We start from the raw sequence: 26,164 nt of genomic DNA, 5'->3' as shown, positions 1-26,164 counted from the left end.
TAGAAAACCTTTTCCAAAATGTATTAGCAAAAATAATAAGAATATGTTGTAAAATAAGAGTAGTACCTAATTTTCATTAAGAGTAGGTACCTACCTACTAGTTGCGTTTATCATGATTTCATTTTTGACGAATTAGTACCATTGGTGCTTCGGAAAAACGAATAAAATTTAATTTTAAATAACTTAGTTTACTTTTGCCATAACAAAATATGCTCTAACCTTGTTATGTTTCAAAACACTCAGTTAGAGTACCACCTAGTTTACTAGAGTTTCTCCAGTGTCTAACTCCTTGAATTTGCGTGAATTTTTACATGGTCTGTTTTAATTTGTGACCATAACAAGATCATTCAATATCAAAGAATTTAGACAAACAAACATTTTCCTATTAATGCGTATGATGTAAAGTAAATACTTGAAACGCGTGGGTACGTTAGAAATAGATAAGGTTACTTGTTGAACAGATAACGGCCACTTGCGTCGCGAAATGGTACAATCAGTGACATCTCGTGTACTTTTCTCCGAAACTGAACAATTTTTTGTCGCTGTTAACGTTTACTTTTCGACGTTTCCAAACAAAGGTAGATAATTAGTGGAGTGTCATTTTTTTTGGCCGAGATGACACCATTGCATGCAACTCTCATGAGAAGATTTGTTTCTCATCAATTTAAGTGGCGTAACAATGCCACGTCCAAAATAAGTACCACCTTGGTGCAAAAGTTGCTTTGTAATCCCGTCATCTCACTTATCAGTATCACTTTTGACACTAGCAGGAAATGTGTTTTTTGATGATTTTTGTGGGCGTAACAGTTCCAAAATCATCTGATTCTATAGATTTGGTGAAAACATCATCTCCTTCTAATCTTCTACGGACACTCCGAACTGTCTAATATTGTTTGTTCCTTTCCATGATATGTGGACAACTCAACAGCCAATAAGCGTTTTAGAATTAGCTGTGCACATAAGTGATCATCAAGTCTGTATTGGTGAAATGTCAAATATCAGTTGTGTTTTGTCCAATAAAAGTACCTACTTTGCACAATTTCTCCAAACACATTTTTGCATGCAAAAGTACCAGCGAGACAATTATTATTTGTTTATCAATCTTATTGATAAGTTTCTTATTCTTGTGAAATGCGGTTGCGGTTGATTTTAATTGAATTTTGTTTATTTTGAAGCGACGTAATAATAATAATACATAATAATTTTTTCCAAAGAAATTGAAATCCTACGATTTTATGATACAGCCGTACAGAAACTAATTCAGAACGATACAAAGCAATTTTATTGGTGTTATCAAAGAAGAAGGAACAACAGCAATCGTACCAGTTTGTGTTGAAATGGTACCTTGTTTGTGACACGGTGAATTAAGCGAGGAATTATCTTTTGAGAATCAGCGGTTGTTGATTTAATTTCAAGATTTTACAAGCAGACGCGGTGAGTACCGATGGTACTTATTCGAAGCAAGAGGCGCATTTCTGTTGGCGTTTGCGCACCAAGTAACCAGTCCACACAAAACTCATGAATCAAAATGTCATCGTTTTAATTGATGTTTATGATTCCTCTCGGGCACAAAATGGCAGCCGGTACTACCATTCGCGGCGTTGATTTTGCCGTTGGTTGTGGAGAGGTCCTCGGCATATTTCGATATTGGCCCATTTGCGGGAACTTCAAACGCTGACCAGTCGGAGTAATTAGCGATCGGTATTGAACTCACGTGCGTATGAAGAGTTGAGCAAACACGAAGAGGGCCGCAAACATTTGCCCAGCACTCTTCTATTCGCCGGTAATATCCATCATGCCGCTCTTTCTGAAGCCGCCGCAAATGACGTCCGTTCTAATTCAGTGGCGTAACAACCCATCAAAACGCCCATTCGAAAGTCATTCGTCAAATATTACGGGATATTAGAAAAACATAGGCCAACGTACATAACGACCGCCGAAATACCGCCGCATAAACCGCCCACTCGGCTTTTATTCTTGGACCGCCGCCGTCCGATTTGTGGCGGTTTGTTCGCGGGACGTTTTATTTATTCTCTAAATTCGTTTGACAACTTTATTAAGATCGAGGGGAAAAACGTCTTGTTTGTTCAAGACTCCTTTATTTTAATTCCCCGACAAATTGCTTGTTTTGACTGCGCGTGTTTACTCGACTTCAGATTTACATTTCTCAAAAATTCGTAAATAACCAGATCGGCCGCCACTTGCCGTCCGTAAATCATTTCGTATCATTTAAATCAAAATGAATTTTAATAGTTCGGATAAAACGCTTACATTTTCCTGGCGTAAATCATAGCGTAAATGAATCTGGGTAATTTATTGCGCGCTTTCAGATTTGCCGTGCTTGCGATCATTGTGAAACTTCGTTATGTAAGGCCGTTTCAGAATTTTTTCATTGTTGTTTTCAAGCCGACCACGTACGCCACGAACGTTCTCCGACACACCGGACAACAGCTTAAGCAGATCTGTTAGGAATTTAAAAGAAATTTTTAACATTTCATTTTGGGGAAAAAAATTGAAAAAAATTAACTGTAGGACGTGTTTATTATCTAGGAAATATTTCTGTTGTTTGATTCAGGAAAAAAGAATAAGTTATTGTTATGTAATTATTTTTAACAAATATCCGCAGAAGTCAGCACAAAAAATGTGTATCACACGTCCAGAAACGGTTTTGCGAGTGCTTGCATTTGCGGCTCTCGGCTATCGCCTCGGCTATAAACCTTATTCACACCCACCATTTCTGGCCTAGTGATACAAATAACTATAACACAATTCGACAAATTTGGGAAATATTTTCAAAACAAAATTTAAAATTTCTACAAAATATGTATACCTACTACAAATATGTACCTATAAGACATAAGACAAGTATAAACAAAGTCAATTTTTAATCGGGTTTTGTCTTTTTGTTGAAAATTATTAATAAAAAAAAATCAGAAATTAAAAATTTGGAAAGAACATTACCAAGCAAAATAGTCTAAACATCGCTTTAGGATTTCTAAAATAAGTGATTGTGATTTATTTATTTCTGCAATTTGCATTTTATTTTATTACAACAAAAATATGAAATTTTGTATAGGTATTCGTATTCACACAGAAGCAAATTATTCATTACTCAGTGATTTTAATTTTATGTGCAGTGACTTCAGTTTTGTGTTACCTAATTCTGTTTAAAGTAAAATTTAAGATTGTCAGATAAAAATGAAAAATGGAAAAATTCTATTTACAAGTTCTCCAAATGTATGTACATACATACATAGTTGGTTTTATTTTTGTGAACTGTTTTGTTTTTTTTTTGTGCCCAGATCAAAAATTCATTTTTGGAAAAAAATTAATTTTATATTTGCTCAACTAGGTACTCAAAAATGTGTAAATTTTTATTATTTAATCTTGTATAACAACAAATACAAATTAACAATCAAAGAAATAGATTATTATCTAGCTAGATAAAAAGTATCAAATACATATTAGGTACTTATTTTAAAAGATTAAAACTTTTTCAAAGATTATGAAACATTTTAAATTTTTTACATTTTCATATTTTACAAATTTTCATTTTCATTTCTCAGTTATCTGATTGCATAATTATCTCGAATACTAATTAAACAAATTTGGTTTTGTCGAACATGACTTTTAAGTTTCAAACACAGTTGAATACATATACATATGTATTTAAATACATATTTATTTTTGAACGGTTCTGCACATCTGTTATTATTATTAACTAAATAAGGAAACGTGAATTTTTATTCTACAGTTGGTTACCTACAAAAAACGGAAACAGTCACAAAAAAATTGACACATTTTCACAATTTGGTAATTGTTCACTTTAACTACTTCTGGAATTTTCGCGTTTTTTCTGGCTAGACAGCCTCAGGACGTCCTCCTACATCGTTTCCCACCAGTCAGATCTTGTGCAAATAAAAATTTTCCTTACCCTTTAGTTATACTAAGACTTGGCGCGACCTTGACGCGACCTTGAAACACAACAAGAGAGAAAAAAGGCATTTGCACAAGGTTTCAATGGTGGGACACGATCTAGGAGGACGCCCTGCGGCTGTCTATCCAGAAAAAACGCGAAAATTCCAGAAGTAGTTAAAGTGAACAATTACCCACAATTTTTTCATAGTGTGAAACCTTCTTACGAGAGATTAGTTAGAATGACATTTTTAAAAATTATTTGATGGGTATTGTCAAGTAGACAATTATGTAGTTGGTAAATGGAGAAAACAAAATTTACTTTAGGAACATTTTCATTTCCCGTTTTTGCAACCAAATGTAATACATTAGTAGATTATACACCAAGGGAGTGAACTGCATGATTTTTACCCGAGGTGCAGTTTCTAACCCGAGGACGAAGCGCGAGGGTTCTACAAAACACCGAGGGTAAAAATCATACACTCCCGAGGTGTATACCATTTTTGCACGACCCAACGATTTTAACTGAAAAAAGGCCAAAAGTTTTTAAATGATTTGTAACTGCCAATATGACATCATATCGGTTATGATGGATTTTGCCTATGCTTTTTTTTCCAAGGGAGAGAAAGAGCCACTTTACTTCCTACAATCAGGGAGTAAAGTTGCTCATTATGTAGAAGTCATGCAAAAAAAACATAAAAATGAGGCTTCAAACTGACAGCTGCAGAATGGAAGCGAAAAATCTTAGTAGAATGTAGTACTATAATGATAGTGGTAAGTGGCACATCATAGGACCGGTAGAAAATTTTCTTCTAATTATATAAACATGTGTGATTCGTTACATTTTGAAATAGACGTGGAACAAGGGAACTTTCACTGCACTTATTTAATAATTTGGGTTAGCAACACTTTAATAAACAAAAATTAATTAGTGAAAAACACCTCTCCTGAAGACAGTGGGTATTTTAATTATAATTAATTTTATTTCTGCAGCGGATACTCATTCATATTTCAGTCCACTAACTTCCGCTAATTAGAGTGGTTCTCTTAAGCCGTACGAAAGAATTAAAATGTTCAATTAAACGTTTTTATTAGCTACTTAACGTATGCACCGGTTGAATATTTTTATTGTAAAGAAAAGAAAATTCCATTTGGAAACGCACCGTTACGGACCAATGTTTATGTCGCCATTCGGCTGGGTTGGGTAACAAAATTGCGGATTAATGTGAAGAGGTTTGTACATCAATATCCCATTTCACACCCAAACTCCATCACTTTATGTCACATTACATAATGTCATAATGAATGATAAAAATATAATGGAACATCTGTTGACGAGATTTTCCGCAAATAAAATCAGGATTACATGTTGGTAGAACACTTTACTAATAAAACTCATTAGCGATATTTTCGTCGAATCACTCGCCGATACCGAGCCAGCCCTCGACTTGAAGTTTTCCTCTTTTGCAGCTGTTGGTGTCCGGCCAGCCGACGACGAACGCGGGCTCCTCGCCTGCCTCCGGGGGCGGCTCCCTCAGCCCCGGCGGCTCGGCGGGGGTGCCGGGGACCCTCTCACCTGGTGGAACTTCGACCACGGGTCCGACGCAATGTTGCGAATCGGGAAGACCCCTGGTGACGGACCCCGTGACGGGGCAGAGCGTCTGCTCGTGCCAGTACGACCAGGCCAGGTTGGCGGCCCTGCAGTACCCTAGAAGCGTCGGCGTCTACGGCGCTCCCTACCCTTCGACGGACCAAAACCCCTATCCCAGCATAGGCGTCGAGAGCTCCGCTTTTTACTCTCCCCTGGTGAGTAGGCTCGTATTTCACTCGGTTTGTTTAGATCTTGTACTGTTTGGTTTTATGCTTGTACGATATTTAATGCCCTGAAGAGCCGGCCAAATTTGGAGCTCTAGTGGTGTACCAACACGACGAAAAAGTGTTTGAACGGTCCGTGTCAAGGTTAATTAACAATTCCGACATTTGGTACACGAGGAGTTTGGCCAGATTTCTGAAGAGTAGACCAGTTTGCATTCTTCGCGTCTTTTACCTTATTTATTATTCCATTTGGCAAATTTCTAAGGTTTCCTGTTACATTAATAGGTGAACACTTGTACATTTCCGGCCACCAAAACTGACCGACTGTGTCGGTAAATTAAAATATGTTAATTCTAGTGTAAATGACAGAATATTTCTCAGAATATTTGAGGTCAGTCGTTGTTATTTATGTAGTGTAAAAAAGTTATGTCGGTTCGTTCTTATTAATCAAGATAACAATTTTTTTTTGAAAATTATATTTCCATCTGTTATTACCCCCCTAATTTTTTGTTTCATATTTTTTATTTGATTAATAAATATGTATAACGGTTGTCCCCCAGGACAAACAATATCAAAACATGTCAATATGTCAAGTAATATTTGAGTTAACACGATTTTGATAATTTTATTTGGATATTGTTGTACGTCATATTATCTATTTTTCATGCACAGATCTATGAATTCTCATTTCTCATCGTTTGAAATTTTTTTCAAAGCTTTGGCCTTATTTTCTTCTTGGCAGAGAATCACTTGGAAAACCAAAAATATAAAACTGATTAAAAAGTAACTGTACCTATTGATTAAAAAGTAACTTTATTGTCATGGAGCAGTTACACATTTTATGGTGTTTTTATAGGATAATTTCAACACCTGAATGCATACATTACACTGTGAAAACCAAATAAAGAGGTTTTGAATCTTTTAGACATTTACACATATTTTTGTTTTATAAACAATTCCCAAAATTTTAAATTTTATTTGCAATATGCCGAATTTTGCCACATAGTTATTTATTATTATGTATTATTATCACACCTTTTTGTGACATTTTTTTTAAATAGCCAGCAAGATTACCGGATCTCAATCTCATGGATTTCTTTGTAACAAAAATAATTTCACCACTTCAAAGAACATAATATACACTGTTACAAATAAAGGTTTTCAGTATTTTCCCTTTTTTATTTTTTGTATATTACTGAAGATATAGTACATGATATATTTCCGAAAAATTTTCCTACTTCTTCTGCGGCTCGTGCTTATTTCCACAACAACAAAAACTTCAATGAAAAGCCAGGAAAAATTTAGAGAAATTAATTAATTCATAGGGAACGTCGGAGATTCAGCAAGAAGAAAAGTGTCAGCACCAAGTAACTATTTGAGGAGATTTATTTCTATTAAATCTCAAATCAGCAATGTTCAAGTTTTTATGATAATAGTGATTTAAAAAATATTTTGGCCAATGGCGTGCACACAAAAAGTCCCTCATTAATTTTTTGAAATAGTAAAACATTTCCAGAAGTTCCTGTTGTTGTGGTGACAACTGTACCAAGTGCAAGCTCTCTGTGGGATGTTTCTGGCAGGCATGCAATTTTAAAAATAATAATAAAAATTTTATTTTTGATAAATAAAGAAATTGTTTTAGTTATATTTATTATGTACCTATGTTATAATAAAAAAGTTTTGCAAAAATGGCAATAAATTAGAAAATTGAAAATTTCTATTGTATTTTATATGCCAGACATTTCATAATGTTGATAAATCTTTCACTAGATTTTGTATTTTTAACAAAGCAAAAGAATTTTCAATATTTGACTAAATTTTATTTCTGTTTTCTGGAGTTCTTGATTAATTGATTATGATTCATAAGAAAATAACTCATTATTTCATATGTATCAGTTAAAAATAAAAGAAACATTCTTCGAATGGTATTCAATGTGATCAAAAAGAAAACAAATCAGAGCAGGCGTTACAAATTGTCGGTCATGTCGTAACGCAATTCTCTGCAAATAAGCGTTCAACGCATGGGCGTAGACAATTTGTGGTCTCAAACGCCACTTTTTAATAAATCATATCTCATGATCTGATAATGGAGAAAAATCATGAAATAAACAAGAGTAACATTTTACATTCGTAATAATGGGTGATTTACTAAGTTTATTGCCAGACGCGACGCCACTGGTAAACAAATTTTTCGGTGAAATATCAAAGAAACGTCAACGATGTGCTGTTGTTAACCTAGAAAACAAGATTTCGGCAAAGTTTACAGACGTTTACTGTAATTGTAAGCAACAATTATTTCAGAATGAGTGGTAAAATATGTTGGTTAATTGATAGGTAATTGAAGATAAACCATTAATTATTATTAATAATTAAGTTGCAGTGCTTTTCTTTTGGTTTTCCTCTTTTGTCAGTTATATTTCACATATGACGTAGTTTTGAGAAATAGTGAAATACAATTAACAAAAGAGGAAAACCAAAAGAAAAACAGTGTGATTTATTAAAATTTTAATAATTCAATATTTAGCGAATTAAGAATTGATTGTTGTCAAGATTAAAGAAAATAGGGTAAAATTTTAACTGCAACCAATTTGACGTTTTATACCAGATTTTCAATTCTCAAGCTCTTTTTGACGGTTTTTATTCCACCGTATCGTCAAATCTAAAATAATAAATACGGAGATTATTGTAAAAATGTTTTGAAAGTAGTTTTTTAAACAGCTTCCAATAAAAATCCGAATTGACGTAACACGATGCATTAAAACATGTTGAATTTTTTGCTTGATGCCACATTACGTTTTGTTTCTTTGATAACAGGTTTAATTTATTTGTCATTAAAAAAAACATGTTGCACACAGAATTAATTCCAAGGCTTTTCGTTTCCGCTTGCATCAAACAACGCTCTTTTGGACAGTTTTTGACAAACTTTTAATTATGTAGCGGGAAAACGTCCGTTCAAATGCAACATCGATAATTATTTAGTGTTCACCGTAAGCGTTCATTAATCATTCAGTGTGGACGTTGTTTATTAAAAACAGAAGTTTTTCCGTTGTTGATTTCAGAGAAATTATGTTTAATCGGAATTGCATCCTCCGGTCATTTGCATAAATATACGGCCGCCATCACAAGACATAATGCATGGACGGACGGAATATTTCTGCAGATTATGACGGCGAACAGTACGCAAACAAGTCCACTTTTTCCACTTTAATTAATTCTGCACTTAGTTTAATTTAATAGGAAACACGAGTCTCTTAATTAGCCGTCTAAAAATAAAAACGGAGGAAGAGTACATAAATTACGGCCGATTACGGCACTCGCTTAATATTCAATTAAAATCGGCATTCTTGCCGAGCTTGACGAAGATCCAGGAGTCGACAATGCGAACCCTCCGACCGACTTTAAAACCTGATCAAATCATCGAGCGTAACAAAAACCAAATTAACTACGAAGAACCACATAATGGAATATAAAAAGCTCCTCCTATCGTTCCGGCACGAAACCCTGCGGATTCCAGTTGGCTGTAAACCCAACCCTTAGTCTTTGTCTCGCTTTATCGACGAGATGATCCGCGATACAACCGTCCGGTGGTAGTTACGACCGACGATCGGCCACCCAGGGCCTACGGCGCGCTGCCACACTTATTAAACTGTCATTTACACCGCACTTACGTTTATTACTCTATTAAAATTATTGTTGCATTTATTATTTATTTAACAAGCGAAACCGCCAACGGCACATGTCCCGGACTCTATTATTAGGATTGCGAGAAGAAGCCTTTTTCTTGGCACGGTTTTACGACCGGGGCTTATTTTTATCAGGGCCGCTTCCGTTTTACGCCCTCGCCGTGACGAGATAATTAAAAATGGGCAAAGATCATTGGAGATGCCCATTCATAGAATCGAACCCATCCAGGACGCTAATTACCATTCGTTCGTATCGATCCTTCCTCCTAGATACAGGTGCGATTAGGGGGTGTATGATGATGTATGGCGCTCTTCCAATCTAACTCCGACATCTCAACAACTGAAAACTTTAATTATACGCCGCGTTGCACCTACACTATCGATTATGGATTAGTGCAGATCATTAAAAAATGCATTAATCACCGGACTTGTACACCGGAAGAGATAACGCATCAAGTCCACATAAATTTTTATGGTGGAAAAGTATTTTTAATAAAACCAGGCTTCCCTCTTAAAAAGCGACTTTATTAGCTGTAAATTATCTTTACTACACTTGTTTATTGATAATATTTGTGTTTATTGTATTATCACGTGTATAATATGTTTAATGACGTTTGATTTATGTCCTGCATTAATACGTACGTTGTACGTACTTACCTGGCGAATTAATCTGGAATTGTCCATAAATGTCTCCTTTAAAATGTCAATTGTGTTCGCTCGTGACGTTGTGATGGATTCCCAAGGACAGGTGAGCAATTAAGAGGCGGTTTTATCGCTTATTTAATTTTTTTTTTGCCCCGGTATAAATTCATAACTGCCTTATTGCGACTCTGTAATCGTTAAACGCTCTATTATCACGTTCTCTCATCTCGTTCGATTCTTCTCCGGTCTGTCGACAAAGTCGTTAAGTCTGTTTTGAAATTCAATATTTTTATGTTAACGTAAGTATCTAGCATAAATAACATGGGAATTTATAATTAGGAGATTACATACCGGTTCATTATGCATATATTAACTTAGAATGTGTTAATTGTGTCGTTAGCATGTGTTTATGCAATAATTTACGAACAGATCCCTGACTAATGGTTTTTATACATTTTTTTTTAAGTCGTCTGTTCAATGAAAACTTCAAAGGACAACTCATTAAGTTGAAGTTGTCACATAAATTATCAATTAAGAAAACAAATATTACCTAATGGTATCATTTTTGGTAATATTGTAGTAGACGTGACTGAGATACACTACTGGAGAAGTACCTACGTAAAGGTGGTGGATTTTCTCATGGCCTGTGACCTTGAAAATATCTGCGCGAAGGCGGAGCGATAAACCATTGAAAAAGCTGTAAATGAAAACTGAAAACGTCGACTACTTTGCATGTAAATAGATGAGAGAGAGACGACACTAACGTACGGAATCACGATGTTTTCCGATCGGTTTGTAGCGCCGACTTGGGACCGATATTCGCCGTTTGCACAGATATGACTCATAGCCCATGAGAAAATCCAACACATCTACTCTTATTTGTTCGATCAAATATCATTTTCTGTATTTTTTTTTAGCATTTCTTTCCGCCATTCTCCATTGATTTGTTGGTAATAAATTCAATTATGCCGTTTTAGTTTCTTTAAAGATATCTTGGGGAGCAATTCCTTTAGAATCACCAGAGCAATCCATTTTTCAAAAATTCGTAAAAAGGAAACAATCAGCGAATAAGTTTATAAAACGCAACCATGGTAACGACATTTGTGCTTACTCATTGCTCTAATTTTCTTTTCCTAAAAAATGAAGTTTTATTTAAAAAAATGTGTGTATCTGTGGAATAAAGCCCCATTTCCTCCCTCAAGTGATTACTGATTAATTAAACTTCACTCGCGGGAGAAAATGATACCTACATGTTCCTTCTTGCCATGGCAGTATTTTTTTTTATTTTCTCTCAAAAAGCTTTATATTCGGAGGTTTTTTTAAGTTTTTTTTTTTCAATGCCACTTAACTGGCTGTTATTAATATTTTGGCAAAGACGTGGTTTCGTGAGGAGGAAGTGTCCGATCTGTCTGCATATTTTCGTATGTTTGCCATGTTCTACTAACTCCGGGGCTATTAAGCCGTCAAATGAGTACATATTAGCAATAATAATTTATTTACGCAACAAAGCACCCGCAATTAGAATTTTAAATTTAGAAAATAAACCATAAATTAATTTTCGGGACGCGCGTTATATTTTCATACCGTTTCAGTTGGTAAATGAACTTATTTGTAGCTCTTTGTACTGTAATTACGCTTACATAAAAATTTTTATTGCTTGTAAGACCGTTGTTTACGGAATAATCTCGGTGTAAAGAAGCCCCGGTGTGGGAAAGTGGACAGTGGCGTAACGCGAGTTGACAGTAGTGGGGGGCGCGGGATTAATTTTATTTTAAAAGTTGGGGTCGCGTTATGAAATGTTCACATGTCAAATGGGAATTCGAGCGAACGAAACAGATAACGAGGTTGAATGAATGCTGGTGACCTGGACATGGTTTAAAACAATATTGTTTCGTCCGCTTATTGTCGCTATGCACGTAAAAAGTTATTGCTATAATATTTTCGTGTTTGATTAAAATCTGTCGGTAATAAACATGAACCTTGGAGTGGAAAAGGGCAGAATAAAAGTGTTTTTGTAAATTTTTTGCCCCGATACGTTTTATAGTTCCCCACTCTTACTACATCAAATTGCAGAGCTTAATTTATTTAAATAGTGATAAATTGCATTTTTCAAATTCCTCTCTGAAAGGTGATATTCACAAAAAAACGTTCACACCTAACTGTACATGCAAATTTCTTTAACTTCCTCATTATTTTTAGATAAATATACATTCGAAAAGAATTTGTAAACTTGTTTATGGACCGCATTCGTGTAATTATTGAAATAAAATGTTGTTGTTAAAGAATCTTAAGAGCTCTAAGTGACATTTACTGGCGTTCTTGCTAATTTTGATGGTAATGGAATTAAAATGGGATTGCTTTAGTTGGGTCAGATTATAATGATTTTTTTTTCATTAGAAGGCTATGCAAATATTTTATTATTAATGTTGAAGGTATCATAAATAACCGAATGAACGAGCAAACACTCTTGGTGGCTTTGCTTTCCAGAGAAAAAATGAGTAGTTTTGCGAATAAATTGTTTAGATAATATAAAAAATTAAGATTAACGAAACAATATTGTCTTCATTGGTGCACTTAGATTTGTTCACTTTGTTCATATTCTTTCTTAGAAAAGGCCCGTTCGGAGAATTTTGCTTCACCAGTTAGATCTCCACACTTGTTCCCTGTTGACCATCTATGGTATGTTGGAAGGCAAAATTAACTTGTCGTAAATACTTTTAGCAAATGAAAAAGTCTTTTTGGCCCCCTTAATTCTAAATGACATGTTTACACATTTTAAACAGCGACGGTATCTCGATTTTTGCACACTAACCAAACTATCTGTCATTTTACCGCACGAAGGGTGTAAACTAACAACTTTCAGGAACCTTCAAAAAAGCTGTTAGCGTATCATAAATAAAGTCCATTTATACTAAGACAAGATATCGCTATTATTGATCCGTTTAGTTTTCAAAAAACATGATTTAATTGTTTTCATCTAAACAATCTGAAGTATGATGGCGCCATCTTGTGGTATAAATTGTAAGCATGTTAGTTATCGGTATAATAGATAACTTTCTGCCATTTCATTAATCAAATGTCAGTCTTTGACAGGTTTTGCAAAATTATTGGTTAGAACAAATTTCAAATTTGAGAAAACGAGTAATGAATGGGTCGGTCGTCGGCCAAAAATATTAATACATTACTAATGCGGCAGGCATTTTACATCGCTCGGTTTTTATCAAAACACTCCCGCTGCTCTAAAAACCTCGCACTGTAAAATGTAGCCTACCGCATTTGTAATGTAAATAACTACATATTTCCAATCTGCTGTGATTACTGAATCGATTAAATTTGATATTTTCTGTGAAATAGTTCTGGTCACAGTTCGGGAGAGACTGTTTTACAAGAGAGCACGCCATTTTAAGTCGGCATCCATTAGTTAGGCTGTGTGGACACCTCTAATTACTATTTTGTAAGAGTTAATAAGCACCTCCATCGAGTTTGTTTTTGGGAGAGCGAACAAAGCCGTAAGATAATTAGGTGGAAGCAGGAACAATCGAAGAATTGAGCAATTGAAACAAAGATAATGTCGACAATTCAGCACATCGGAGTGATGGAAACGGATATTGAACTTTGGGCTCGTTGGCGAAACGCACAAGCCCAGATACGATCTTCCCATTGGCGGCGTGAAAAAGGGAAAAAATCGCCAACTCCGGTATTGTTAAAAAGCGTGGTGCGACAATAAAAATTCAATTTCTACATTCCTGCCGCTCAGTCGGTGTAAGCCTGCGAAACCTGCCGTGGTCGCCTTCATTGTTTGTCGTTTTTCAACTCCGAGTTACAGCCTTTTACAACGGATATAATTAGTGACTTCATCCATTATTTCAAGTCGCCGCGACATGGTATATATGGCGACAACACCACCGTTCTATGTAGAGCATTTCTGTCGAAGGAACGGACGGTTCTGCGTCACGCGAGGTGTTACCAACTTGTTGGTGGTATTGTGCATAGGTGTTCCTTATTTATTCGACGCAAACTAGGAAGTGACCGCCGGTTCTGGAATAAACAAGCCTCACACCGGGACAGGGAACCGTAAAACTGCACTGTTTATGCGGCAAAAGTGTCACTGCGGTTGCAGTTGCAACCGAATAAACAAGCGCCAGGACAATATGAAATAGGAGGAGGACACACCCCAAATGGCCGCGAAATGGCCGATTAGCGACCAGCTGCGCCGTAAATTTGCAAAAGTAGCCACCAACTAGGAGGTGGCGGTTTCCCATCCGTTTAGATGTAGTCTCGGAGGTGCCCCAGAGCGGCAGTTGGGGTCCTCTGCTATTTCGAATTTAATACTGATGAGCACTAAGATTCGAAGTTGTGATTTTGGTGGTACCAAGTTGTGAAAGTGTGGAGATGGCTGGTTTCGGAGGTTCGGTCCTGCCGGCTGCACCTCTCAATCTGTCGAGAGTGCCGCCTTAATGAGGCATGAAGATTTTATTTGTTTTTTATCAGTACGTTGGCTAATTTAATGTTGAGATCGTTAGGATTAAATCCTGCGGTCATTAGAGATAAAAGTATACTCCGTACGGGTCCGGGCCCAAAATTAATGTATATTAGAAACACTAAAGTTGTCAAGGTGTAAATAAAAAACATGTCGAACAAATTATAGAACCAGTTGTTCTCCACATTGTACTTTCATCATAAAAATGTTTTTGAGCTAATTAACGACTCCGTATCGCAATAATAAACGGTCCAGATTGCGTAATCTGTAACTTTCTAAACCGAATTAGAATACAATCTCCGAAACGTGGATGGCGGCGGTAGAAGAAGTGTCCGGATTTACAAACGGGCGATTTGTAGCCGCTGTTTCTGGCAGTCGGAGGGAAATTGGAGCGACATTATGTGAATACTTCACCGGAGTTTTCCCGTGCGAGCGAGTGTGACCGGAGAAACCGCGGAATAATCGATAGCGGCTCCGGATTTCGGATCGCTGGGCGAGGTGTTCGCCGCCACATATTTATGCTAATCGCGAGCTTTCAACAGCTTTGAAAAATTCAATACTAATGAGATAAGATTTCGCCGTCCGTCGAAACCTTAAATTTAGTGTCGGAGGGCCCGGGAAAAAAAATGACACCTCCGGCGGGTCTTTCGTCGCCTCCCGGAGCCGACGTGACTTGCATCGACGATTTCGACACTCACCGCTCCGGTTTGGCCGCTCATTCATAACCCGATCGCCGTAATTAATGGACCAAAATATTTCCTCCGTGTCGGTTTGTTTTGTGTAAACATAACGTTATTAAGACGACATAACTGTCAACATAACGCTCTGTTGGGAGTCGTTTCGCAAATCATCCGGCGAACGCGGAAATGTTCAATCGCTGTCTGTCAATCATCGATTGCAAACTCTTCGATTGACTGACAGTTTTTTTCATCCCGCGGCGGAATTGTGCAGGATTGTGTTTTTATGTTTACATGCGTTGTTAATTTTTCTTGTGATTGTTTGCATTGTCACGGTGGAATTTCATCTCCCTTAAATAAATTATCCGCAAAATGCTTTTAATATTGGTTTGATTGGAAACAACCAATTAATGTAAACAAATTAAATAAACCTACGTACAGTGTGTTCGAATTTCAATTACTCGTATTGTGTCGGATAGCGTATACGCGATAAGAGATACAATGTTACCATAAATAAAATCATTTGTCATTTTTATGCCAGGCCAAATTAAAAATGTGAATGGCCGTATTGATCGAATTTTATCAATTTTCCCCTCTATTGACTTGTTTTGCTTCAAAATAGAAATAAACGCGAGCTGTTTACCATTTATTTAGTCCAGGTTTTATTCAGTCAGGTTTGCAGAGGCCGTCGAGTTTAAATTAATAATTCTCACTTTTGCAAAAACATGTTGTGCTAAGGTGTTTCACACTTTGGTAAGTATTGCTCATTAAAAGAAAAATTAAAAAACACTCTGTACTACTCGAGTTGTATATTGCACTTTTTGCAAATAAAATTAACTCTTTCTTAGAGGTTAAAAGTATTAAGTTTTAATCAAAACAGATAAAATCAGCTTATTAAGCGGCGATAAACGATAAACGATCAAAGACAAATATGACTTCAGAAAAACAATATTTTTTTTTACTAATTTGAAGTTAATAATGTTTAGAGCTCCGTCATATCGAGAAATCAACTTTCTCATTTTTTATTTTGATACAAGAATCAAATAAAAATTTGAACTGCTTTGGTAGAAAAGCACGACCTTTCTACCATGTAAGTATTAAATTGTCACCCAGGTATTCTGTTCTTCTGCAATCATTTCGATTGCTGATTTAGCTGTTTTGGCATAATGGGAGGCCATGATTTATTTTTTAACGTTGGACACACTGTTTGGTTTCCGTCACTAAAATGCTTGACATGTGGACCTATCAAAATGAACATAACATGTTGTTGAATTTCCCGCGATGTCTGAGTATTCTTTTATTGCAAACTAGTAAAACTGGCAACAATGCACTAGTCATTGCCACTATTTATAACCTCAAACTCAAACATTAACTAATTCCACAGACACAAATTAATCGCAAAATTTACATAGCCTCCCATTATGCCAAAACAACGTGAATGCATTTTAGTATAATTCAAGAACCTGAAACAGATTTTATTAAGAGTGTGGAATAGAATACGTTTAATTAATTTCAAGCAAATTTTATTACTAGCTGCAAAGCTTCACCTAATTCCTTTGATAGCAAATTTGTGCAGCTGATCAGAAAGATTAACATACTCTAGATACGAAAAATACCTACTTTAGTTTTCAGTTTTATGACTATAACACTTTATTGTTTTCCTTGCACCAAATATACACTTTATTACCAAACTAATGCTAACAGGCGTTTCGACAACAAAGCTATCATCATCAGAAAGAGGATATAAAAACTTTTGTTAACTTGTTGGATCTGATTGAACACGAAGTGGACTATTACGTTGGGGCTTGATTAATGTATAACCTACGTTCAAAAACTAATCCGTTTGGAGCAGGCTGTACAATCTAGAACGTATGTCGCAGCTGATGTTTTGTTCATATTCCAAACTTCACTTTTAGGTAATGTAGGTTAAACAACAACAAGCATATTCCAAATCAGAGCCAACTCTAAACGTGCCAGTTTTTGAGCATCCGTTATATAAACTTTTGACCGGGCTGTTTCCACAAGAAATACAGATTTTGGAAAAATTTTACGTGGGTCGCCGGAATACGTTTAGCATGCTTTTTCTTTTGTTTTCTTTTTTATCAAGTCTTCTTGTTTATTAAAACAAATCTCCGATAATTGAACGTGTAAACGTGTATTAAAATTAAATCTAATTTCATGGAGGTACATTAATGAATAAATTGTCTTATAATGATCACAAGTTTCTTCATCTTGCTTAGTCTTGAACGATCTTTAGATTTTTGACATTTTGATTCCACAATTACGGCAATGTATTAAATAATTCCACAAATAATTTCAAGAAAGTCGTCGTACCTTAGGTCCTATAACTATTTCTAATTGCAGTTTTTTAATCCCTATGTAACTATAAAATTTTATTTTTCTTCTTAGGAAGAGAACCAAAATATGCCAAAATCTTGCAAATACATACTTTTTCAAATGCAGATAAAGTGTCTTCATGCTATGACATGCTATTTAGCAGAATATAAAAAAATAACTAATTATAATGTAAATAAATAAACAGTGACCTTTGAAATTTTTGAAAAAGAAACTTGCTATTCCTGCTTGGCTTTGAAAATTGTTATCTCTTGATATTATTAAATAAAGAGACCTTTTCAATCTTATTTGTTACGTAATCACTAGGGTCAATGATTCCACCCACATTTTCTGGAAGATAGTACCTTCGTATTCATTTAAAAGCTGACAATATGAATTATTACTTTTTGACAAACAGACAAACTGCTAATTTTTAACAATCACGTATTGATTAAATTCGAATAATTGCTTTGCTTTATAACTGCAGACAACAATCTCGAGATAAATTGATTTTTTAATTTTTATTTCATATCATACTTTTTTTTTCTTTGTCTTATCATCCTGTACACCTAAGAAACAATGACATTTTTTAATCGAAAACAAAATTTATTATAAAATTTGTTTCATAATTATTTTTTAATCCCAAATCTGTGCTATCAAATAATCTGCCAAAATATAAAAATAGTTAATATTCAAGTTAATAAATATCCAAAACATTTTTTGATAAATATCCACCAAAATAGGATCCAATCATTGTCGCAGATATGTTCAATGCGTTTTCTGATAACATTTGCAGCAGTGTTTTATTAATCTGGGCCCTTCAATAAAGCTCGATCAATGTCCGATCTGGAAATCTTGTTTGTTGTGCGGAATTTTGAAAATCTCGATAGAGATTTACTGATGTTGCTGTTATCAATCGCACATATTAGATCAAACAATTCGTATCGTACCGCTTTTTAATTGTTTTCGTGAATAGCACACTAATGTGGTCAACAACTCTACCAAGAACTCGAGCGAAGTAGTACATTTGGTACTATTTATAAAAGAGCGACGATTTTAATTGCTATTTTGTAAATAACTCACTGTTATCTTGTTTTCATACAAAATACGCCTCATTTTCCCACTTCTGCAACATAATAGCAAAAATAACAGACACAAAATAATCTACTTCCTTAACTACGATCCAACAAATTCTAAACATTGAAAAACCTATTCCAGTACTTGAGTAGGTTTTTCTGCAAGGTACGACACGTCCGTTGTAGATAAGACTTTTACATTGACATTGTATTACTTTTATTGCCTCGGCGTACACGTGTAATGGAAGTTCCTGGTTTTCTGGTCTAGCGGCGTCGGTGGTTTTGCAAGAAGTACTCGTTCTATTTTCGAGTACCCGTTTGAAGAATCTTGTGTGAAGTCAAAGTGTGCGGTCCCGAGATATCAGCGCTATCTGCAACAATCTTTTTTAAAAAAGACACTTTTGTGGAATGTTTATTTTGGGGTATGCATCACCTGGGCCGGCAATCATGCCGCTCTCGATAACGCGAATGTTATCGTTGTTTGATTAGGTATCGGGCGTGATTGAATTCCTTTGTCGGCATCTAATGGCGACATAACACCGATTATCATTGACAAATTGTGTGCCGAGTTCGAGATAACTATAAATCATGTTTATCGAAAAGTGTCACTGGATTGCGCTGCTAAAATGGCGATCGTCACGGTTGCAAAACTTATCATGAACGCTACCCACACGCGATACGTTTATTTAATAATTGTGCAGTTGTTCCCAGGACGGTGCTTCCACGTCCAAGTTATTGATGCGACGTCCTCAACCGCGCATAATAACGATAATTTGACGGCGAAGACGCTATCTCGCAAAAATTATGTCCGATTGGCCGCAACACCGTGTTATCGTCGCCTCGTAATTCAAATTAAAATAATGGTAAAACAGTTATTTATTGTTATTGGCAGTCTCATCAACCTTGGGCAACGAGCCTAATCGCCGGTGTGGGTGCCCGATCACACATCCATAATTGTTATTGGATGTCGCCAAGTGGCAAAACCGCGTTCACTCGAAGGAAAACTACTCCAACGTACTTCAAAGCAACTTGTTTTTTGCGTAATTGTTCGCAAATCGTTCGCGAAATCGAAATTCGTAAAGTGTAAACACTTGAGCTCTTCACTCGTTCTTCGTTTGCCAAAGTGGCGCCAAACAGAAATCTTCAAATCGTAGAATAGGAGTCTTGTGCCCTGCTGGGTGTCGAAGGCTTAATGCAGATGTGTGTCACCAACTGACCGTAAATATATACATTATGGTACCCTCATGGACGTCAGTGGTTCTGATGGGGGTAACGCGACTGGACTGAAGAGACGTTGAAAATTGTTCGAGTGTAATGCAAGACCTGGTGTTTTTCAATTACGCAGTACTGGATTTACAACAGTCCATATAGCGCGAAATCCGATCTAGCGCCCTCGTTTTGTTCCTGATACTGAGAAGGAAGCTTGCATTTACCGTACAAGTCGCTAAGATTTCTTAACACCTAATAAACAACAAGACCAAATCGGCCAAATAGAGCTAATCTAAGTGGAATCTGCAGTGGTCGCCTGAACCAGTTGTCCTGGCCATATATCGTCATTTTTTGTTTCGTCCCTTTTAGATTTGTGGTTTATTATTAGTCTTCTGCACGCCACAATGCTGTTATTTTAAATTTGAATCTTCAACTGCGTCCAGTACTTATGTCGAAACCAGATGCATAATTTTAGTTAATTAAAATATTTTTGACAATCGAGCTGAAAGTGCAATTTAACTGAAGATAGCACATGTTAAATCTTGAATAGAAAAGGATATTTTTCTTGTCAACAAATGTCTTCCTTATTTGATGCTATACTGCAAATTATTATTCGTAGTAGAAATCTTAAAAACAAATTCATTTAAAACTCCTAAGGAAACCCAACAAAATTGTTATTTGTAGTTTTTGTTTCTGTTTTTGGATTTATTGTTTATTTTGGCCAAAATGCAAAACACGATTTTGTTAATTTCATTTGAATTGGTATTTGATTGGGATTCTGCTAGAAAATGGAAGGTCTAATAAGTAGGTTGAATAGTACGGAAAAAGCTTTTTTTTACAAAAGACAGTATTTCTCTTATAAATTATTTCCTTTTCAACATACCTAATTGGCATATTTGATAGATCTAGTTCCAGATGTTCTTTAGAAGAAGAAAAATAAATTAATGTTATGCTTAACACGCTATTAAAAACATCCAGAAACAAGTTTTTACGTTTTAAATTTTTGCCTAGTAAGTAACTCCAGATTCTGCTAACAAAGGTATCTAAACCATAATAAAACAAGAATTTAACAGCTGGAAGGATTTATAAGTTCAGAAAAGGAAATATGTACCTACTCGTCGTCACGTCTAATGAGTAATGAAGACCTTATATTAGTGCAAATTATAAAAACCCTCTATCAAAAAGATGCCAATTAATTTCCTGTTCTAATGCTCATATGGCAATTCTTGTCTTTATTGCTTTACAAATCTTTATCGTTACATGTGTACATAATCATTTCTACTTGTTAAAGATGTTTATTTTGCAATAAAAAAGTAAGTTTTTTGTTTATCGCTCTAATTAAAGATGTTTTGTTGTTAACTACAACGTAATTTTTAGTGAAATGTAACTACATACATGCTTGTTTTTGTTGTTATGTATAGTATCTCGTGTAAACTATTTAATTTAAAATTATACGAGTATGCAATGTTTTCGTGCTCTGTAACTCTGAAAAGTTTAAGAACCACTGATCTCCAATTTACATATCCATATAAGAAAAAATATACATATTCAAAAAATTATATTTGTTTGAAAAATATACAAAAAAAAAAAATTGAATGACAAGAAACAAGATGCTGCATCAAAAAGCCGTTTTTTGAAGAAGATACATACATTCTATTTATTCACTCTTGTGGAGTGAGAAAAACAAAACCTTTCGCCGTAGAGACCTTTTGGCTATCGCTTTCAATTTTCGAGCAACAATTGAGAAGCGAAAAATGCATTTTGACAACTAATTTTGTGTGAAAGTTTATATTTTGGTACAAACACAAAAACAGAGGTGTGGTAGAGGTATTGGATTCTGTCATGGGCTGCAACCTTGGAAATATCTGCGCGAAGACGGAGCAAGAAACTGGTGAAAAACTTGTAAATGAAAACTGAAAACGTCGACTACTTTACATGTAAATAGACGAGAGAGAGACGGCACTAACGCAACGAATGACGATGTTTTTCTGTCGGTTTGTAGCGCCTACTTGAGACCGATATTCGTCGTTTCCGCAGATAGGACTCATAGCCCATGAGAAAATCCAACACCTCTACATATACTACAGACACTTTGAACATGTTAACCGAAAGTATTTTAAAAGGATTGTATAGTAAATTACAGGAGTTTTATTTCCCAAAAAGTTTTTCTAATTAAAATTTTTTTTACATAGTAAATAACAGGTTTGATTTTAGCTGTGAGAGATCGTCAAAATTATTTGCTATGTAAATATTTTTTGTCTAATACATAGATAGGTACTTTTTCGAAAAAGTAGTGTTAAAATGCTCGTTTCTAAAGAATACATAAAGTGCCCCAAGAAAACATTGTTAAATTTTTTCTCAAGATTAATTTGTAGCATTCGGGGCACTTTTCCAGATTCCGCATTATGGGAAATGTTATGTACTTTAGTAGATTAATTTTTTTAAAGTATTAAATTTTTCTCAAAAAAAAAAAAATAAAATTAATGAACTGATATTAAGTGTAAAAGAATTTTTAAAAATACCTATCACAGAATTGAAGAAGTAAATATCATTGAATTTTTTACTTTTTTAGTTTTTCTGAAACAAAGTTAATTAGTTGCTTATAGTAATTTCCTTTGGGAATGGGACAGCAGAGTACCTGCTTTACGTTGGTCAAAAAGAATGGCATAAAGGAACTGATCCTATTGCAGGATCAAAAACTGCAATAATATGTTTACCCCAGCCTGTAAAACTGACATACTCAATATTTTCTTGTTTAACATTGTTTGTTTGTAAATTGTTTATTTACATAAAGGTAAACAAAGTTAACAAGGCTTGTGGTGAGACTCTTGAGGGAGCTGGAATGATTAAATGAATAATGAATAATTGTCCATGCGTGCATCCCCTTTTATAGCCTGGCTGGAGATGGTCCGGCACGCTCCGACGGCGCACAGCTGATGTGATGGTAGGGGCCCAGCGATTAGATTCTCGCTGGTGACGGTAGCGCTTCGAAAGGGTTAGTACGGGGCGCTTTGGTACTACATCCGTGATTTATGCTACGCTTGGCAATAATAAAACCTTTGATCACAAAATGGTAGTAGAAAAATTCCAAAACTAAAAATGAGTCTTAAAATTGATTTTTATTTCCACATTTGGCCTACTTCATCCAAAAATCTTGGTGCTCTAAACGAAAGGTACTGTGAGGTATTTGATCCAGATATTTAAGTATGTACTAGAAAAAAGATAGCAAAACCTCTGAAATGCAAATATGATGACAGAGAGTACTTTCGTAATCGAAAAACCGAGAGGAGCACAAACAGTGCAAAAAGTAGTGTTAAAATGCTCGTTTCTAAAGAAGACACAAAGTGCCCCAAGAAAACATTGTTAAATTTTTACTTAAGATTAATTTGTAGGTGTTAAGGACGATTTTCCGCTGCCGCATTTTCATTTTTGTTTAGTCGTTTCCAATCATTGTGTGGTAGAAGAAAAAAAAGGCAGCTACACTGTAGTTTTTGATCCTTTGAAAATAGTCATTCACTTATTTTGTCATGTTCATATAATTTTTTTTTATTTGTCTTCTATTTTATGCAATATTGTCAGAAAAACTTCAATTACTATTAATTACGTTTCTGAAGTTCTAATTTCCATAAGATTCAAACAGTTTTGTACATTTTTTTTAATTCGTATTCATCTAGGACTCCTCCGTGTCATTCATGAACCTTTTCCGCTTCTCATAACGATTTGACTGATTACCTCCCGTCTCTCGAACACTGTTCACAATTGTTGACAGTTGTTGACATTTCCGTAAAAAATCCATTAACACGCATGATCTTACCCGCGATATTTTCAATGCATCAGCTGTGCCCTCACTTTTGGCATAATAGTAGTTCCGTGAGAAAACACGAACCGTCAACGGGCGCCGTCGTTCAGAAAATAGAAGAAGAAAAGAACTTTCGCATTCGGCATGAAGAATCGCGAGTTTCTGACGACTCGGCAGCCGACAAATTTTAATGAATTCGTCGTAATCGCGTCCATTCTTGCAGCGCGACCCTTATCACCTAAACGCTCGTTCGGAAATAATTTGTGAAAATTCCGAGCACCTCCTTAATGGGGTGACGATGTTAACGATTTGTTTAAGCGACAGTTTCGTTCGTTCGACGCAATCTGCGGCTCGACTATTTGATGGATATGATTTCGAAATCCACTTTATATAAGTGTTCAGCCCCGAGTCCTCGGCCGAGGAAACCGACCCACTCTATATTTATTCTGCGTGCGTAAATCTTTCTGCGGGAAGAAGACTGTTGGGGGAGTGCGCCGAGACCCGAGGGATACGAAAGATGGATAGAGGGTTTCGCGCCTCGCGCCGTTACGGCCTCTATAAAAAAGCCCATTTCTAACCACTGTTCACTAAATTACCGACATTATACTACAGTAAACACCAGTCAATTGATACGCTCATTTCGCCCTCTCGCTCGAACAACTGCATCCGCGGACGACTTGTTGCAGATGAACAATTAGTTTTTTAACGGTCGGGGTGGAAGGGTGGATTATTCACGTGACGAGCTGAGAATGGTGCTCGAGTTGATTGCGCCCTTGTTCGAATTCGGTTTTTAGAGAGAGTCGCCACGGTTGACGTAATTGAGGGGTAATTCAGGGAATTAACGAAATTTATACGGAGACCGCGATTAAGTGGTCGCTGAAAAAGGAACCGACGAACAAGCTTCCGCGAGATGGGGAGGCTTTGGGGGTGTAGAAAAATTGACGCATTAAAGGATGCACAAGTGGTCCAGCTGTCATGTTTGTTGTCTGTTGAGTTTTTACTTCTATAACGGAAAAGGAGAGAAGGCCACACTGTTGAGGGACAATAATTTTACAGCAGTTGCGCACATGAATGTTTAATTGTTTATTTTTTGTTTAGTTCGCTATACGTGAGCAAAATGAAGGCAAAATCTGCTTATCCTTGACAGGTAACTATTTTTGCAAGTTTTAATAGAATGCTAAACAAAATCTTAGCCACTTGGAAATTCAATTTCATTAATTTTACAAAAAAAAATACATATTTTTTTAGACCCTTTTGTTAGAAATTTGCCAATCAAAAGATCTCCTCTGTGGAATATTTTGTTCTGTCCCACATCTCAGTGTATCATCTCCCCTAGATGTTTCATTTATCTTTCTTGGATCTCCTTTTCGTACGATTTTTTCCACTTCGTTTAGTTTGTCTATCTACAGATCTCTCTGTATCTTCCATAGATCCTTCTGTATCTCCCCCAATTCTCCTGTAGCTCCCCCAGATCTTTCTGTACCTTCTACGCATCTCTCAGTATCACCTTGAGATCACCTTGTGTTTCTGGTATCTTCCTCGGATTTTCAAATCGTGAGATTCTGTCCGTTTCGTCTCGTTTCATCCCTCTGAATCTCCTTGAAATTACCCCGGATTTTGCTGTATCGCTCCCGGATCTGTTGCATTTCCCTCGGATCCCTTGTATCTCACTTACTATCTTCCATAGATCTCTCCGTACTCAGCCCGGATCCCACTGTATCTCTCCTGGATCTTTTGTACCTTCCTCGAGGCGCCTTATATTGCTCCCGGATCTCCCTACACTTCCCTTCTGGTTCTTCCATCCCAGATCATCCCTGTATCTCCCTCGGATTCCCCTGGATCTTCTATCCTTGCGAATTTTTCAATTTCATTTAGTTCTGTCTATCTACAGATCTCTGCGTCTTCCATAGATCCTCCTGTATTTCCCCCGATACCCCTATAACTCCCCCAGATCTTCATATATCTTCTACGGATCTCTCTATATCACATCGGGATCACCTTGTATTTCTGGTATCTTCCTTGGATTTTCTATTCATGAGATTCTGTCCGTTTCGTCTCGTTTCGTCCCCCTGAATCTCCTTGAAATTAGCCCGGATTTCACTGTATTGCTCCTGGATCTGTTGCATTTCTCTCTATACCATGGATCTGTACCTTCCTCGAGGCGCCTTATATTGCTCCCGGATTTTTCTACACTTCCCGGCTGGTTCTTCCATCCCGAATCATCCCTGTATCTCCCTCGGATTCCCCGTGCAACTCTCCTGGATCTCCTATCCGTGCGATTTTTTCCATTTCGTTTAGTTCTATCTATAGATCTCTCTGTATCTCCCCCAATTCTCCTGTGGCTTCCACAGATCTTTCTGTATCTTCTACGAACCTCTCTGTATCACCTCGGGATCACCTTGTGTTTCTGGTAACTTCCTTGGATTTTCTATTCGTGAGATTCTGTCCATTTCGTCTCGTTGTGTCCCTCTGAATCTCCTTGAAATTGCCCCGGATTTCACTGTATCGCTCACTGATCTTTTGCATTTTCCTCG

The 26,164-nt window shown here is 36.1% G+C and overlaps 1 protein-coding gene across 3 annotated transcripts in view; it reads left to right on the top strand.

The window, feature by feature from the left end:
• The window catches only part of LOC138125217 (homeobox protein caupolican-like), an 82,448-nt gene that overhangs the window by 40,761 nt on the left and 15,523 nt on the right, over positions 1-26,164 (top strand). For all 3 annotated transcript variants that reach the window (XM_069040422.1, XM_069040431.1, XM_069040439.1), the window contains one exon: positions 5,386-5,721. In XM_069040422.1, the coding sequence (XP_068896523.1) occupies positions 5,386-5,721 (336 nt within the window). The remainder of the gene's footprint in view (positions 1-5,385; positions 5,722-26,164) is intronic.

Source organism: Tenebrio molitor, chromosome 1 (assembly GCF_963966145.1).
Source record: "Tenebrio molitor chromosome 1, icTenMoli1.1, whole genome shotgun sequence".
NCBI lineage: Eukaryota > Metazoa > Arthropoda > Insecta > Coleoptera > Tenebrionidae > Tenebrio > Tenebrio molitor.
Note: the sequence above shows the minus strand (reverse complement) of the source record. Positions and strands in the feature narration are given on the sequence as shown.